This window comes from Lepidochelys kempii, chromosome 17 (genome assembly GCF_965140285.1).
Source record: "Lepidochelys kempii isolate rLepKem1 chromosome 17, rLepKem1.hap1, whole genome shotgun sequence".
NCBI lineage: Eukaryota > Metazoa > Chordata > Testudines > Cheloniidae > Lepidochelys > Lepidochelys kempii.
In genome coordinates, this window is record NC_136396.1 from 23,190,285 (window position 1) to 23,207,723 (window position 17,439).

At 50.7% G+C, this 17,439-nt stretch overlaps 1 protein-coding gene across 15 annotated transcripts in view; it reads right to left on the reverse strand.

Moving 5' to 3' along the window:
* TSPOAP1 (TSPO associated protein 1) overlaps positions 1–17,439 on the reverse strand; it is a 231,743-nt gene that overhangs the window by 102,658 nt on the left and 111,646 nt on the right. For all 15 annotated transcript variants that reach the window (XR_012155490.2, XR_012155492.2, XR_012155491.2 and 12 more), the window contains one exon: positions 17,143–17,381. Coding sequence is in view for 12 of the 15 variants with exons in the window: in XM_073316132.2 (XP_073172233.2) it covers positions 17,143–17,381 (239 nt within the window). In the remaining 3 variants the exon portion in view is untranslated. The remainder of the gene's footprint in view (positions 1–17,142; positions 17,382–17,439) is intronic.

The following is a 17,439-nucleotide window of genomic DNA, read 5'->3' on the forward strand; positions in this document are numbered from 1 at the left end:
TCATTATTTTTCAATGCTTGGGGTTGGCTACATTTCCTTTGCATGAAAAATACACAGACAAAATTTCCTTCAGTGACATACTCAAGATTCATAGCTTATAACACCAGAAAGGACCACTATGATCATCTAAACTGACCTCCAGTATAGCTCACCATAGAACTGCCCCAAAGGAATTTCTAGAGCAGATCTTTGAGAAAAACATCCCATCTTGATTTAAAAGGTATCAGTGATGGAGAATCCACCCTGAGCCTTGGTAAATTGTTCCAGTGGTTAATTACTCACAGGTAAAAATTTATACCTTATTAATACTAATCAACATGGGCTTATGGAAAACAGATTCTGTCAAATTAACTTGGTATCTTTTTTTGATGAGATTACAAGTTTGCTGATAGACTTAGACTTCTGTAAGGCATTTGACTTGGCACCAGATGACATTCTGCTTAAAAATCTAGAAAGATATAAAATTATATGCAGTGCAGTTCTAGGTGTTCCGGTCCCAGGAGTTGGTCCAATAAAAGATATAACCTCACCCACCTTCTCTCAGTAATAAAATTAACATGGCACACATAAAATGAATTAAAAGTTGGCTAACTGGTAGGCCTCAAAATGTAACTGTACATAGGAAATCATGTTCAACTGGTATGTTTTCAGTGGGGTCCAGCAGGGATGGGAACTTGGTCTTATGCTTTTTGACATTTTTATTAATGACCTAAAAGAAAACATAAAATCACTGATAAAGTTTGCAGATGAACAAAACTTGGGGGAGTGATAAATAATGAAGAGGACAGGTCACAGATACAGAATAATCTGTATTGCTTGGTAAAATGGATTCAAGCAAACAATATGAGTTTTAATATGTTTAGAAATCATGCCTCATAGTGATAGACTCAAGGAGCTCAATCAACTTAGCTTGACAAAGAGAAGTTAAGGAGTGACTTGATCACAGTCTATAAATACCTACACATGGGGAACAAATATTTAACAATGGGCTCTTCAATCTAGCAGAGAAAGGGATAACAAGATCCAAAGGCTGGAAGCTGAAGTTCAGAGTGGAAATAAGGTGCAAATGTTTAACAGTGAGAGTAATTAACCATTGGAACAACTTACCAAGAGTCACAGTGGATTTTCCATCACTGGACATTTTTTAATCAAGATGGGATGTTTTTCTAAAAGATCTGCTCTAGTTCAACCAGAAATTCAGAGATTCATAGGGTATGTCTACACTATGAAATTAGGTCGAATTTATAGAAGTCGGTTTTTTAGAAATCAGTTTTATATATTGGAGTGTGTGTGTCCCCACAGAAAATGCTCTAAGTGCATTAAGTGCATTAACTCGGCGGAGTGCTTCCACAATACCGAGGCAAGCGTCGACTTCTGGAGTGTTGCACTGTGGGTAGCTATTCCACAGTTCTCGCAGTCTCCGGAATGAGATTCAAAAGTTCGCGGTTCTTTTCCTGTCTACCTGGCCAGTGCATCTGAGTTGAGAGTGTTGTCCAGAGCGGTCACAATAGAGCACTCTGGGATAGCTCCCGGAGGCCAATACCGTCTAATTGTGTCCATAGTACCCCAAATTCGACGCGGTAAGGCCGATTTAAGTGCTAATCCACTTGTCAGGGGTGGAGTAAGGAAATCGATTTTAAGAGCCTTTTAAGTCGAAAAAAAGGGCTTCATCGTGTGGACGGGTGCAGGTTTACATCGATTTAACGCTGCTAAATTCGACCTAAAGTCCTAGTGTAGACCAGGGCATAGATTCCAAGGCCAGAAGGGACCTTTGTGATCAACTAGTCTGACCTCCTGTACAACACAGGACAGAGACCTGCCCTGCAGATCTGCTACAAAAACACCTATTCTTAATTTAAACATTGTCAGTGATTGTTTCCCATGTAGGTATTTTTTAGACTGTGATCAAGTCACCCCTTAACCTTCTCTTCGTTGAGTTAGATCAACTGAGCTCCTGCAATCTATCACTTTATAAGGCAGGTTTTCCAATCCTTTAACCAGTCTCGTTTCTCATCTCTGAACCCTCTCCAATTTATCAACACTCTTATTGAAATGTGGGCTCCAGAATTAACACAGGATTCCAGAATTGATTGCACCAGTGCCAGATACAGAGGTAAAATAATCTCTTGACTCCTACTCGAGAATCCCATGTTTATGTATCTAAGGATGGTATTAGCCTTATTGGCCAAAGTGTCACACTCGGAGCTCATGTTCAGTTCGTTATCCACCATGACCCCTAAACCTTTTTCAGAGTCACTGCTTCCCAGGATAGAGTACCTGAGTTCCAGTGCCAGATTCCCACTGGACCAGATCAAGGATGACTATGCCAGACTGAGGAAGATGCTCAAAGTGGAGGCTTAGGTGATCTTCAGTGGAATTGTTCTGCTCCCTAGAAGGATTGGTCAGCAAAGAAAGCTACATCTTGAAAGTCAAAAAGTGTAGGGATAAACTAAGAATTCCCAAAAGTCAAAATGAGTTTGACCTTGCAAAAGAAATAAAAACTAACAGTTAAAGGGTCTTTGCACATATAAATAAAAAAAGAACAAGGGGTCCACTATGCAGCAAGGGTGGGGTACAGATTAAGGATTATCTAGGTATGACCAAAACTAACTGAATACTTTGCCTCAGTCTTCAATAAGGATGATTTTATAGAACATGGGGGCAAAGGCAGGATGGCTAACGGGAATGAGTGTACAGAGTGATCTGGCTCACTTGGTAAACTGGGCACAAGCAAACAATATGTATTTCTATACAGCCAAATGCAAAGTCATACATCTGGGAACAAAGAATGAAAGCTATATCTACAGACTGGGAACTCTATCCTGGGAAGCAGTGACTCTGATAATGATTTAGGGATCGTGGTGGAAGTTGAACAGTTGAACAGGAGCTCTCAGTGCGATGCTGCAATGCTGTAATAGTTGGGCCTAAAAATTCCCCCTGTGAGCTCAACTGTAAAAAGTGAGTGAAAGTTCGTAAGATATCACAACACCCTTTAACAATAAATGTTGATGGGAAAAGGTGCAGAAGCGAGACAGATAGACTGAATTATTCCGAACAAAAAGGCCTCCTGATACTGATAAGGACTGTGTTACGATCATAAACAACATGAGACCAAAAATGAAAGAACTAAAACTGATGGATCAGAAACTAAGTCTAATTGGTGGACAAAATAATGAGGGGATGGGCTATCCTGCCAAACACTCCCTTTTTGGGTCCTTAAAGAAAAACTTTGGGGAAAGAAATTGGCTATTGGAGCAAGCTTCACCACAATGACTGCCACCCTCAGCATCTCCTGGGATACCAGACCTTCTTCATCCTAATCCTGAGAGATGTCCTGACCAAACCGGGCAGGTGAGGGACCCAGATGACATCACCACCTCAACCAGAATCCCGAACACTACCTTCGGTGTGAGACTCTGGGTACATCTACATGGGGATAAAAGCCCCCGGCACAGTCACAGCTGCCCCAGGTCAGATGACTGGGCTTGGGCTGCAGGGCAAAAAATTGCTGTGTAGATGTTCAAGCTCGTGAGTCCCAGAGCTTGGGATCGAGCCCGAACCCAAACGACTACACAGTGATTTTTCAGTCCTGGAGACCAAACCCCACGAGCCAAAGTCAGCTGACCTGGGCCAGCTGCAGGCTTTTACTCCTGAGGGAATTCTGCACCAAAAAATTAAAATTCTGTGTGCAATATTTTAAAATCCTGCAAAATTCTGTATATTTTGTTTATAAATGTAGAGGCTCTAGCATGGCAGTGGGGAGCACAAGCCACTGGCTGCACAGAGGTGGGAGATCTCTTCAGGAGGGCCAAGGTGAAAGTGGTTGTGGCTCAGCGGGGGGGGGAGGTCTGGATGTGGGGAGAAGGGGCTCAGCAGGGGAAGTCTGGGTGTGGGGGGTTCAGCAAGGGGGTCTGGGTGCTGGGGAGAAGGGCTTGGTGGGGTAGAGGTCTGGGTGCAGCTGGTTGGGGCTCAATCAGGTGGGGGGGTCCAGATGCAGGGGGGAGGTGCTCAGTGGGGGTCTGGATGCAGGGGGGTGGGACTCGGCAGGGGGGTGGGACTCAATGGGGGGGCTGGGTGCAGGGGGGGCTCCAGATGCAGAGGGTGAGGCTCGGTGGAGTGGCAACTTGGGGGGTTGCTGTGGGGGTTCTGGGTGCAGGGGAGTGAGGCTTGGCAGGTATGGGTATGGGAGGGCCAGATGGACAGCGGTTGGGTAGATGGGGGAGCAGCTCCTTGTACAGTGACCTCTCCCCCTGCAGCTGAGGAGTGATGGGGGCAGGGTGTGAGACGGAAAGGAAAGCAGAGCTTCCTGCAGCCAGGGAGGTTTCTGGGGGTGGGTCTGACCTGCCCACTCCTTGCAGGGGAAGAGCAAATCCCATCACACTCCCCCATCCCCACCGCCTCCCTGCAGCCAGGCTGGGACTAGCAGCTGAGTCTGGCACATGATAGGAGCTACCTGCCGGGGCATCCTCAGCCCCCCGCCCACAATGATTTCCTCTCTGCCTCCGGGCGCCTGAAATAACGTGCCCCGCACTGCTGGGGAGGGGTACATGACCATTCTTGTGGCTTCCCTTTGCTTCCCCATCATTTTCTGGGGGGAAGCAAAGAAATCTACAGGGGACATGAATTCTGCGTGCACACATTGGTGCAGAATTGCCCCGGGAATAAGGTTTTTTTATCCCAGTGTACACCTAACCTCTGTCACACACCTTTCCCTACTTGTGTATCCTTTTCCTTCCCTACCTTATTTCTGCTCTTACTTAGCCTCATACAAGAAGATGAGGACAACTTTGGACAACTTTGTAAACTGGAGTAATAGAAATGGGACAAAATTTAATAGTGCGAAGTCCTGCATTTAGGGATTAATAACAAGAATTTTTGCTATAATCTGGGGATATATCAGGTGGAAGTGACAAAGGTGGAGAAAAACCTGAGTGTATTGGTTGATCACAGGATGACTAAGCCGCCAGTGTGATCTGGCAGTACCATTATACACAGCACTGCTGAGACCACACCTGGAATACTGTGTGCAGTGTGACAGGGTTGGGCCAGATGACTATAGGAGAGTAATTTTTTTTATAGTAGAGTGATTTTATTTGTGTAACACTTACAAAGAATCACCAAAAAGGATAAAGCAAAACTATGCAACAAAACAAAAGCAAACACAAGGTATAACACAGCAGCCTTCAGGAGGGAGAAGTGTTCAGGCTAGCCTGGGCTCAGAGCGGGGGGCTTCCTCGACACTCGTGGTCTTCCACCCCCTCGAGTTACCTAGTGCCACGCCCAGTGTCACCGATTATCCCTCTCCTGAGAGTGCCCGACAAGATGGGCACAGCTGCAGGGTGACGGTTTAGGAGTGGGGGGGACGTACACCCACGTGTGATAGGACCCCTCCTAGGTGACAGTGATGATGGTATCCACAGTGGCAACGGCTGGGGCTGGGGTCTCTCGCTCTTCCCCTCAATCAAAGGGTCAGACAGACGGAACTGGACGGGGTCACCGAGCAGAGAACCTCGGACAGCGCCCACCTTTCCTCGAAGGCGTCAAGGGAGTCGGTGGACGCCGCCCAGAGGAACTCCACCCGGGTACGTGAATGTACTGAGGATCGGAAAACGGCCCTACAATCGCAGCACGCTTCATTAGCCAACCTCCCCTCTCTGGTTTTATAAATGGCTGTTTTAGTTAGGGCTAGGAGGAGGTTAACCAGGAGATCTCGCGATTTTGTGGGGCCACGGATGGGGAGTGTGTAGATAAAAAGGGGAGGGGAAAAGTGTAGCCAAAAGTGTAATAAAATATTCGTGAGGAGCCGGAAAAAAGGCTGCAGCCTGGCACACTCTAAATATACGTGTGCCAGGGTTTCCCTCACGTTGCAAAAAGGGCAAGTATCCGGGTTGGGGGTGAACCGCGTAAAAAACACGCCCGTGCTCACAGCTCCGTGAAGGAGCCGCCAACTAATGTCCCCAACGGGCCTCGGGACCCAGGTGGAATACAGGCTGGCCCACCGGGGTTGCTCACCCTTCAAAGGTGGCATGAGGTCCTGCCACTTTGTATCGGGGCGGGACACCAGGGTGTGGGTGTGAAAGGTGTGAAGCATGAGTGTGTATAGATATTTCCGTGGTGCGATTTGGAAGCTGACCGGCTGCAGTTCATGCAGCCAGCTTGCAGTGAAAGGGTGAGGGGTTTGTTGGGATCTACGGGGTAGGGGCCCGATGGAAAGGTCCAGCGGGCCTGTGGTAGACCGTGGGCAGGGCGCGCCCTCGCGCAGGGCTCGGTTGAGATAAGCCCGATCAGCAGGCATCAAGGCGGCCTTCACCTCCTGAAGTACGCGCCGGGGGGTACGAGCTCCGGAGAGCCCATGCACTGAGCGAGCGTCAGGGGATCCAGCCAGTCTCCCCGGTCATAGTCCAGGAGGTCTCCAACTCTCGTGACTTCTGCCAGGACCAACCTCTGGCGCACCGAGCGGGACTCTGCCGCCTGCACACGGAGCTGGGGGTTGTGTAGCAGGGGCTCCTTGAGGAGATCTGCTCCCACAGTGACCGCCACGGACCTGGTCGTTGAAAACAGTTTCCAGGTCCGGAGGAGGTCCTGGTAGAAGACTGGCAGCCTGGAGAGGTCTCGCAGAAAACCTCTCGGACAAAGATAAAAGAGCTGCCAGTCGTATCGGAGCCCTTGGAAGTGGCACAGGAAGGCGTGCGTCAGTATGCTCCACGTCAAACTACCTGCACCATAGAGGAGCCTCTGTAGGGCCTGGAGGCGGAAGACATGGACCTGAGTGTACAGACACTTCAGGCCCTGCCCTCCGTCCTTCAGGAGGAGATGAAGAACTCCAACAGGGGCCCAGTGCAGTCCTGACCAAAAGAACCCCAGAATCGATGTCCGGAGGTTGGTCAGGAAACCTGGGGCCGGGACCAGGGTGTTGAGCCGGTACCAGAGCGTGGACAGGACTAGTTGGTTAAGCACCAGTGCTCTCCCTCGGAGGGATAGACATCGGAATAGCCTCGTCCATTTCCGGAGCCGCTCTATCACCCCGCCTTCTAAATATTGCCAGTTCTCGGCGGGGAAGGGTGCGTGGCGGAAAGGTAAACGCCAAGGTAGAGCAGTGGACCCGCACTCCACCGGATGGCCTGAAGTGCGGGTGGGAGGGAGCTCAGCTGCCGCCAGTCCCCTACCACCAAGGCAGAGTTCTTGACCCAGTTGACTTGGGCGGAGGAGGCTGCCGAATAGATGGCCTGGCAAGCCTCCACCCGCGCCAAGTCGCCCGGGTCCTGGACCACGAGGAGTACGTCATCGGCGTACGCCGACAGGACCTGCCGCAGCTCCGGCTCCCGCAGCACCAACCCTGTCATCCTCCTGTGGAGGAGACAGTGGAAGGGCTTGATTGCCAGAGCATACAGCTGGCCCGAGAGGGGGCACCCCTGCCGTACTCCTCACCCGAAGCCGACTGGTTCAGTCCGGGTCCAGTTAAGCCTAACCAGACACTCTGCAGAGGCGTACAGCACCCGGAGAAAAATCACAAACTGAGGGTCCGAATCCAAACGCCTGCAGAGTGCCCAGGAGGTACCCAGGGTCCACTCTATCGAACGCCTTCTCCTGATCAAGAGACAGGAGGGCGAACGACAGACCGTCTCTACGCCCGAGTTCAAAAGGTTTCGGACTAGAAATAGGTTGTCAAAAATGCTGCGGCCTGGGACAGTGTAGGTCTGGTCGGGGTGGATCACGTCCGCCATCACGGACCCTAGCCACAGCGAGATTGCTTTCGCTACGATTTTGTAGTCCGTGCTAAGGAGCGAGACAGGACGCCAGTTTCGTAAATCACGGAGGTCCCCCCTTCTTCGGCAATAAGGCGAGCACCGCTCGCCTGCACGAAAGAGGGAGGACCCCGCCCTACAAAGACTCAGCCCAGAGAGTGGCTAGGTCTGGGCCAAGGATGTCCCAGAATGCGCAGTAGAACTCCACAGTCAGCTCGTCCATGCCCGGAGATTTATTGGTGGGCATGCGCAGGAGGGTTTCCAAGAACTCGGCCAGGGTGAGAGGCAGCTCTAGTCGGTCTTGGTCGCCCACGCTGACCGTGGGGAGTTCCTCCCAGAGCACCCTGCAAGCGCCAGGATCAGTCAGATCCGGGGAGAAAAGGCAAGTGTAGAAGCCACGGGCCCTCCTACACATCTCCACCGGATCCGTGAGGGGGGTGCCATCTTCTGCTAGAAGGCAGGTGACGTGTTTCTTGGCCCCCCTCATTTTCTCCAGGGCGTAGAAGAAACGAGAGCCACGATCCATCTCCTGAAGGAGGCGGATGCGGGATCGAACAAAGGCACCTCGGGCCCGATGGTCCTCGAGGGCTCGGAGCTCCTCCCGCTTCTCCCGGCATGCTCCGCAGAGGAACGAGTCCTCGGGGCTGGCGGCCAGACGCCTCTCCATCTCTAAGACCTCCCATTCCAACTGCTCTATCGCTGCATTTCTCCGTCGGCTGGTGCCCCGAGTGTAGTCACGGCAGAGGAGCTTGGCGTGCAACGTCCCTAGATCCCACCATCGCCGCACCGAGGGAAAGGCACGCTGCTGCTCTCGCCAGGCCAGCCAAAACTCCCGGAAGGGACGTCACGAAGCCCTCATCCTCCAACAGGCTGTTGTTAAAATGCCAATAGGCCAACCCCGGCCTCTCTGCACGGAGGGAGGCTGTTATGGTGGCTAGATGATGGTCGGAAAATGAGGCCGGCCGAATGTTGGAGGAGTGGGCTTGTGAAAGATGGAAATGGGATAAATAAATACGGTCCGAGAGTGGTGTGACCGATGGGCCTCCACCCAGACAAAGGTGAACGTGGAAGTGTCATCTGGGTGGTAGTCACGCCAGACGTCCACTAGGGAGTGATGTTCTACTATTCCTCGGAGAATGTTCCCGGAAGCCGGGCTCAGCTTGGCCCCTGAGTGGTCCTGTTCCTCGAGGGTGGTGTTAAAGTCCCCTCCCAGGACTAGGCACTCATGAGAATCTAGGGTGCCGAGGAAGTCGGACACCCGCTGATAGAATTGCGGCCGCTTCGGGCTCATTGTCGGGGCATAGATGTTAACAAGGTTGACCACGAGCCCCTCCATACGGACTCGGAGATGCAGCAGGTGGCCTGGCACGGCCTCAGTGACCCCTAGCACCTCAGGCCGTAGGTTGGGGGAGAACAGGGTCACCACTCCAGCTTGTCGAATAGTGAAGTGGCTAAAGTTGACCCCATCCCCCCACTCCAGCTGCCAGCTGTCCTCGGCGGTCGGATCCGTATGGGTCTCCTGAAGGAAAAAACCACAGATTACCCCCCTTCCAGAAGGTAAGAGAGCACCTGGGACCTGCGGAGAGCCATCCTACAGCCCCTGGTGTTCAAAGTTGCGATAATGAGAGGCGTCATGCGGAGGGCTGGGGGTTCCTTGTTGGCGGGGGTGTACGCAGCCCCTGGCGGGTCGCACAGCAATCCGTGACCCATCCCATAAGTGAGTAAATCATCACGGAAGCTGCGGGCCCCGTGCCTTCCTTTCCCTCTACCCTCCTTTATAAGGGCCCTTGTGGCCTGGAGGAGTTGATCAAAATCCCCCCATTACTGGAGAGCCAGCTGTACCCTGTTGTGGGAGCCACAGATGTCTTCTAAAAACTCCCGCAACGCTTTTTGCAGCTCATGGGGGGGTGGGGTTGCGATTTCCCGGTTATTCCCTGGTGGGGCTCTTGGTGCAGCCTCGTGGTCCGCTGAGGCGGGCAGGCAGGGTGCAGACCACCGATGGGGCGTCTGACAGGCTAAAGTTATTAAGTCCGTCTCAAGCCTTGGGGTAGAAGGGGATGGCGGAGGGAAAATTGCAGCTCCTAATGGGTCGCGGCAGGAAAATGCAAAGGCTGCTCCTTGGGGGGGATCTGCAAAAAAAGGGAAAGAAACAACCCCGGGGCGGCAATAGCATTGCAGGAGGAGGTGGATTGGGCAGGTTTATGGATCTTGGGGAGTAGACAAGCCATTTACAACGCACACTTTGCTTCTCTACAAAAGAAAAAGGACACTAAACTTTCTAAACTACTACATGCTACAAGGGGCCACAGCAAAGGTTCCCTCAACCCACCCAGCAATATTGTTAACCTATCCAACTATACTCTCAACCCAGCAGAAGCAGCTGTCTTATCTCGGGGCCTCTCCTTCTGCCCCTCCACCCCCACGAACATGATACAGTTCTGTGGTGACCTAGAATCCTATTTTCGACGTCTCCGACTCAAGGAATATTTCCAAATACCTCTGAACAACATACTAATCCACAGAGGCCTCCCTACCAACATTACAAAAAGAAGGATTCTAGGTGGACTCCTCCTGAAGGTCGAAACAGCAGACTGGACTTCTACATAGAGTGCTTCCGCCGACGTGCACGGGCTGAAATTGTGGAAAAGCAGCATCACTTGCCCCATAACCTCAGCCGTGCAGTACACAATGCCATCCACAGCCTCAGAAACAACTCTGACATCATAATCAAAAAGGCTGACAAAGGAGGTGCTGTTGTCATCATGAATAGGTCGGAATATGTCAGAATATGAACAAGAGGCTGCTCGGCAGCTCTCCAACACCACTTTCTACAAGCCATTACCCTATGATCCCACTGAGAGTTACCAAAGAAACTACAGCATTTGCTCAAGAAACTTCCTGAAAAAGCACAAGATCAAATCCGCACAGACACACCCCTGGAACCCGACCTGGGGTATTCTATCTACTACCCAAGATCCATAAACCTGGAAATCCTGGACGCCCCATCATCTCAGGCATTGGCACCCTGACAGCAGGATTGTCTGGCTATGTAGACTCCCTCCTCAGGCCCTACGCTACCAGCACTCCCAGCTACCTTCGAGACACCACTGACTTCCTGAGGAAACTACAATCCATCGGTGATCTTCCTGATAACACCATCTTGGCCATATGGATGTAGAAGCCCTCTACACCAACATTCCACACAAAGATGGACTACAAGCCGTCAAGAACACTATCCCCGATAATGTCACGGCTAACCTGGTGGCTGAACTTTATGACTTTGTCCTTACCCATAACTATTTCACATTTGGGGACAATGTATACCTTCAGATCAGCGGCACTGCTATGGGTACGCGCATGGCCCCACAGCATGCCAACATTTTTATGGCTGACTTAGAACAACACTTCCTCAGCTCTCATCCCCTAACGCCCCTACTCTACTTGTGCTATATTGGTGACATCTTCATCATCTGGACCCATGGAAAAGAAGCCCTTGAGGAATTCCACCATGATTTCAACAATTTCCATCCCACCATTAACCTCAGCCTGGTCCAGTCCACACAAGAGATCCACTTCCTGGACACTACAGTGCTAATAAACAATGGTCACACAAACACCACCCTATACCGGAAACCTACTGACCGCTATTCCTACCTACATGCCTCCAGCTTTCACCCTGACCACACCACACGATCCATCGTCTACAGCCAAGCTCTGCGATACAACCGCATTTGCTCCAACCCCTCAGACACAGACAAACACCTACAAGACCTCTATCAAGCATTCTTACAACTACAATACCCACCTGCTGAAGTGAAGAAACAGATTGATAGAGCCAGAAGAGTTCCCAGAAGTCACCTACTACAGGACAGGCCTAACAAAGAAAATAACAGAACGCCACTAGCCGTCACCTTCAGCCCCCAACTAAAACCCCTCCAACGCATTATTAAGGATCTACAACCTATCCTGAAGGATGACCCAACACTCCCACAAATCTTGGGAGACAGGCCAGTCCTTGCCTACAGACAGCCCCCCAACCTGAAGCAAATACTCACTAACAACCACATACCACACAACAGAACCACTAACCCAGGAACCTATCCTTGCAACAAAGCCCGTTGCCAACTGTGCCCACATATCTATTCAGGGGACACCATCAAAAGGCCTAATAACATCAGCCACACTATCAGAGGCTCGTTCACCTGCACATCCACCAATGTGATATATGCCATCATGTGCCAGCAATGCCCCTCTGCCATGTACATTGGTCAAACTGGACAATCTCTACGTAAAAGAATAAATGGACACAAATCAGATGTCAAGAATTATAACATTCATAAACCAGTCGGAGAACACTTCAATCTCTCTGGTCACGCAATCACAGACATGAAGGTCGCTATCTTACAACAAAAAAACTTCAAATCCAGACTCCAGCGAGAAACTGCTGAATTGGAATTCATTTGCAAATTGGATACTATTAATTTAGGCTTAAATAGAGACTGGGAGTGGCTAAGTCATTATGCAAGGTAGCCTATTTCTCCTTGTTTTTTCTCCCCCCCCCCCCCCCCGACGTTCTGGTTAAACTTGGATTTGTGCTGGAAATGGCCCACCTTGATTATCATGCACATTGTAAGGAGAGTGGTCAGTTTGGATGAGCTATTACCAGCAGGAGAGTGAGTTTGTGTGTGTATGGGGGTGAGGGGGTGAGAAAACCTGGATTTGTGCTGGAAATGGCCCACCTTGATTATCATACACATTTTAAAGAGAGCGGTCACTTTTGATTGGCTATCACCAGCAGGAGAGTGAGTTTGTGCAGGGGCGGGGGGGGCGCGAGGGTGAGAAAACCTGGATTTGTGCTGGAAATGGCCCAACTTGATGATCACTTTAGATAAGCTATTACCAGCAGGAGAGTGGGGTGGGAGGAGGTATTGTTTCATGGTCTCTGTGTATATAATGTCTTCTGTAGTTTCCACAGTATGCATCCGATGAAGTGAGCTGTAGCTCACAAAAGCTTATGCTCAAATAAATTGGTTAGTCTCTAAGGTGCCACAAGTACTCCTTTTCTTTTTGCGAATACAGACTAACACGGCTGTTACTCTGAAACCTGAGGTTGTTAGAGGGGCCTCACCCCTCCCCGCCATTGTGAGCAGGGAGAGACGGGGAGACACCAGAAGGAGGGGGGGTAGGGGGAAGCAGATTAACCACTTCTCCCTGTTGGGCTGCAGGCGGGGGGGAGGGGCAAATGGGTCGGACTGGACAAGGGGAGGAAACAGGAGTTGGGATCCGGTAGTAGGGGCAAACTGTGGGGTGGGCAGTGCAGGGGGGGAGGGGATGTGGACCCACGCGCGTTTGTCCAAAGAGTCTTGTTTGGTCGGCTGTCGTTTCCAGTCCGGATGGCGGAATTCAGAGCAAGCAGCTGAATCCAGAGGCAGATGGCAAGTTGCCAGCAGGGACGGACGGCGGGGGGGCCATGACGGCTGTAGTAGTGTTGGGGGGGGCACCGATGGATCGGGGAGCAGCTCCGTACCACACCCTTGTGCCCCTACAAATGCAGTTAAGACACAGTCAAACTCCCCCCACACGAGAGTACAGTTCAAAAGTTACTCAGTCTTACGGCCCCCTCCACGATGATTTGTAGCTTCCCTGGGCGATTCCTCTGTTGGCTATCTTCTCTCCCGGGCTTTGCGGAGCATTCCAAAAATGCCAAGTAGATAAGGAGAAAAAAATAACTTGTCGGTTAATTACAGGTCCACAAACAAACAGCAAACGGCTGTGTCTGCAGGCTTCCACTCCCCTCCTCCGGGGAGCAGGTCGGCAGTCCGCCCCCCCCCCCCCCCCCCGGGAGTTTCAGCTGGAGTAGTAGCAGCGTCCGAGCGCAGGCGTGGGGGGCCGGGCAGCAAGCTGGCAGCCGAGCAGCACTCGAACGGCAGCAAAGAAAAACAGTAAAAAAAAAAAAAAAACAACGAAGAAAAAGCGTCTGGCCCGGTCAGGGGGGGAACTGAAGCAGGGTCAAAAAGTAAAAAAAGCCCAGGCCAGTGGGGCTTTAGCAGAGAATAGAAAGCATATAGCTGAGCAGCAAGCGAAGGAGGTCCCTTTTCCCTGGGTAAGGGAGCAGGGAAGGTTCCAGAACAATCAGGAACCTTATGGAGACAATTAAGACAGGCTGACTAGAACACCTGCAGCCAATCAAGAACCTGCTAGAATCAATTAAGGCAGGCAATTTGCAACTCAAAACTAATGTCACCAACAAATACATCATCCTCCCAAGCTCAATCATAGTGGGTCGACTTGGCACAATGTTGCTTGCCTCATGCATTAACTACATCCACTACAATGGAGTTGGGTTGTGGATGTTGAAGCAGGAAGTCTGCCTCTTTGGGAGGGATACAGTATTTTTTTGTCAGCTCTCTTGCTGGTTGGTGTGATAGAGGCTGGTGTCTGCCAGATGACTTCGGCAGGATCTAGAATCACCTCATTAATTGGGCGGGCAATACTGGATGAGAAAGAGGTGGGCAGAATATCCACCAACTTGTGATGTGCATCTGCATCTCCTGTAGGGCAATCTGCAGCTCATCTACCACCTGCCCTGGTGCCAAGAGCGATTCCGGGTGCTGGGATGTGCTCAGTACGGGGGCCCCAGTATCAAGTAATGGGGATTGCGGTTCTTCCTCAACCATCAGGTCTCCAGGATACCGGAGTTCATGCAGTACCCTGGGCTCACTCAAGACCGTGGAGGAGTGTCCATGGTACTTTGTCAGTACCAGTGGTTGAGAAGGTGCAGAGCACTCCCTAGATGGGAGTCTTGTTGCAGCCAATACTGAAAGTTTTCTCGGAGCTGCTCTTTTGGAGACGGTATGGTACTGTCTTTCCCTGGGTATTGGGGCCCAGTACTGAGTAATGGGGATTGCAGTTCTTCCCCAACCGTCAGGTCTCCAGAGTACCAGAGCTCATGTGGTACCCTGGGCTCACTCGGGACCACAGAGGAGCGTCCATGGTACTTTTTCGGTACCAATGGTTGAGAAGGTGCAGAGCTCTCCCTAGGTGGGAGTTTTGACACACCTGGTACCGAAAGTTGCTCTTTTAGAGGCAATACGGTAATTGTCTTTCTCATTAGGGGGCAGTACCATTTGCCTCAGAGCCCGAGACCCTGGTTTCTCCAGGCGATGGGTGCGGCAGAGCTCATAGCAGAGGCCCCCTTCTGGGTACCATGCTTCAGAGCTGCCAGTGCCATCGGTACCGAGGTGGCTGCACTGGGGAACCCCTCTGGCTGGCCAGCGACTCAGAGCCCTTTTTTCGAGCCTTTACAGGGGGAGTCTGCTGGGTTTTTCCACAACTCTACCCCCTTTGAAGTTAAAGACTCCAGGGATGATCCGGGTGCAGCACCGGAGTCCCCTGGAAACTAAAGTGTCTTCTTCATAAGGAGGAGTTTTAACTTCAGTTCTCAGTTCCTGCGAGCCTGCAGTTTTAGCTGTGGTAAGGGAAGCACTTCTATGGGACTCTCCCAGGCACCAGATCAGTGAGTGTCTGGATGTTACAGGAATCGACTCCTTGTAGGAGAGGCACCTCTTGGAGCCGGGAGAGCCGGGAATACCCCTGGGCGGGCGTGGGGGGCTATCATCCTCTAGCAGTGATTTATGCAGATGCAAGGTCTTCTTTCCTCCTCCTCTTCTTTTCCTCTCTTTTTTTAACTGAAAAAACGTAATCTTCTAAACGCCCAAGGGAGTAGGGGGCAATCCCCCCAGACAGGGCAGGAAATGTAAACTAAACTTCTTTTTTTCCCTTTAATCCCGACAGAGCAAAAAGGAAAAGCTAAGTATTAAGGAGAAAAAACAGAAAAAAAAACAACTACTTATGCTAATGATGCAAATAAAGAAGGGCTGACTGCTTGCTCCTTTGGAGGCCAAAGGCGGTTGAGAAGGAACAGGGCGGGGGGCAGGGGCGGTCACCCAGCAGTGCTATATAGCCTTGAGGCAGACCACAAGGGAGGGACAGCACATGTGCAGGCTCAATGAACACTGCTACCAAAAATCTCCAATTAGAGGTGCAGGGGCACAGATACACCTACAGCGGAGCACCCATAGGGACACTACTAACTCGACGAAGAACTGGGTGTTCACTTGTAACTGCTGCCAATACACAGTTTACAGCCCTCGGAGAGAAAGCAATGCCCTGGCTCTAGCTGTTAGATGGACCGGTTTGCTGGAGATAACAAAGTGTAAGGCAGGGAGCTGTGCAGTCTTAAAACCCTGGTCAGCAGGGAGACAGACACGGTCTCCTTCCAAGGGAGGTGATGGCTGGGGGGCCAGAAACTTTAAGTGAGTGCCCTCCAGGGACCAGGAAGGGGGAAGTCAGGTGCCATCACCCTGAAACTGAGATACAGTTCATGCTCAGGGGATCTGGGTTCCAATCCCAGCTATGACTTTGGGTACATCAGCTGATCTGTCTGTGACTCGGTCACCCTGTCAGTACAATGATATTTGTTCACCTTGTAGGAATGTTATGAAGCTTAAAGAGGGCTTGTGAAGTTCAAAGTACTAAGAGAGATAGTCAGCAGGAAGGGTAGGCTTAGAAATCAGGATCTCTTGGCTCTTAGCCCTGAACCTACTCTGCTAGGCTAAGAGAGTACACTGGAGAGTGGACATAGAATCAGAAGAAGAAAGGAGCACTCTCTTACCAGACATAGATTTTCATGAGCTTCCCTAGTGATCTAACGGGAACATTAAATAAGGGCGGGGACAGGACTGAGCCCCACAAGAATCCATACACGAGACCTACTGGGCAGAGGGAGCAGCTGCCATCACATCCCTGAGAGGGAGGAGAAAGCAAAGTCAATATAACCTGTCTGCATCTGCCGTCACCAGCTCAGTAGTCCTTCATGATCTCCTGCACCAACAGCTACTAATAAGTCTAACAGTATCAGCAGCAATGTTTGCACCAGCATGCGCCCTCTTGGCTCTATGCCAAGGACAGCAGGGCACAGGCACATGCCTTCATGTTGCTAAACCACTACTACAGGCTGCAGTACGCAGCTATTGTGTGGCAATCCAGGGCTGTGAAATCACAACAAAGACTATCCAGGACTAAACACAAATTGAAAACATTCAGGAAACTTGCTATAAATTTCCCAGGGCTTTTCTTCGGTTGTCTGCATTCCTCTCAGACCACAATGATCTATACAAATGGCCATCACAGAGTGTTGACAAGTGAAGAGGGAGCAAATCCCTTCAGCAGTTTTCTGCAAGTTTTCTATTATTTTTCCACAGGATTCTCTAGTTCCCAGACACAGGTTTAAGAGGTAGCTGTAAGCGGAGGAAAGCAGTGCTAGTAAATGCATTGATCCCAAGGTGTGCTTATCCCCACTTGGGTAATGACAAGGGACACCAGAAACAACACTGACCTCTGGAGTGGGGCAGGACTTGGGACTGTTCTGCATGGATTCTGATTTTGAAGAGCTTGACTGGGACTCCAGTCTCTTGACTTGCTTCTGAGATGTGGCAGCAGCATCTGAGACTGGAATTTTGGTGACACTAGACATAGGATTGGGGATCTGAGGTAACGATTCCAGCTCTTCACTCCCTTCATCATGAATCTTCTTAGTGCACTGAAGAGCAGGACGTGCAGGGGCAACATCTGGATCTGAAACCAAACATTCCATTTGTTATTCCAAACCAGCAGAGCAGAAGAAGAGCTACTG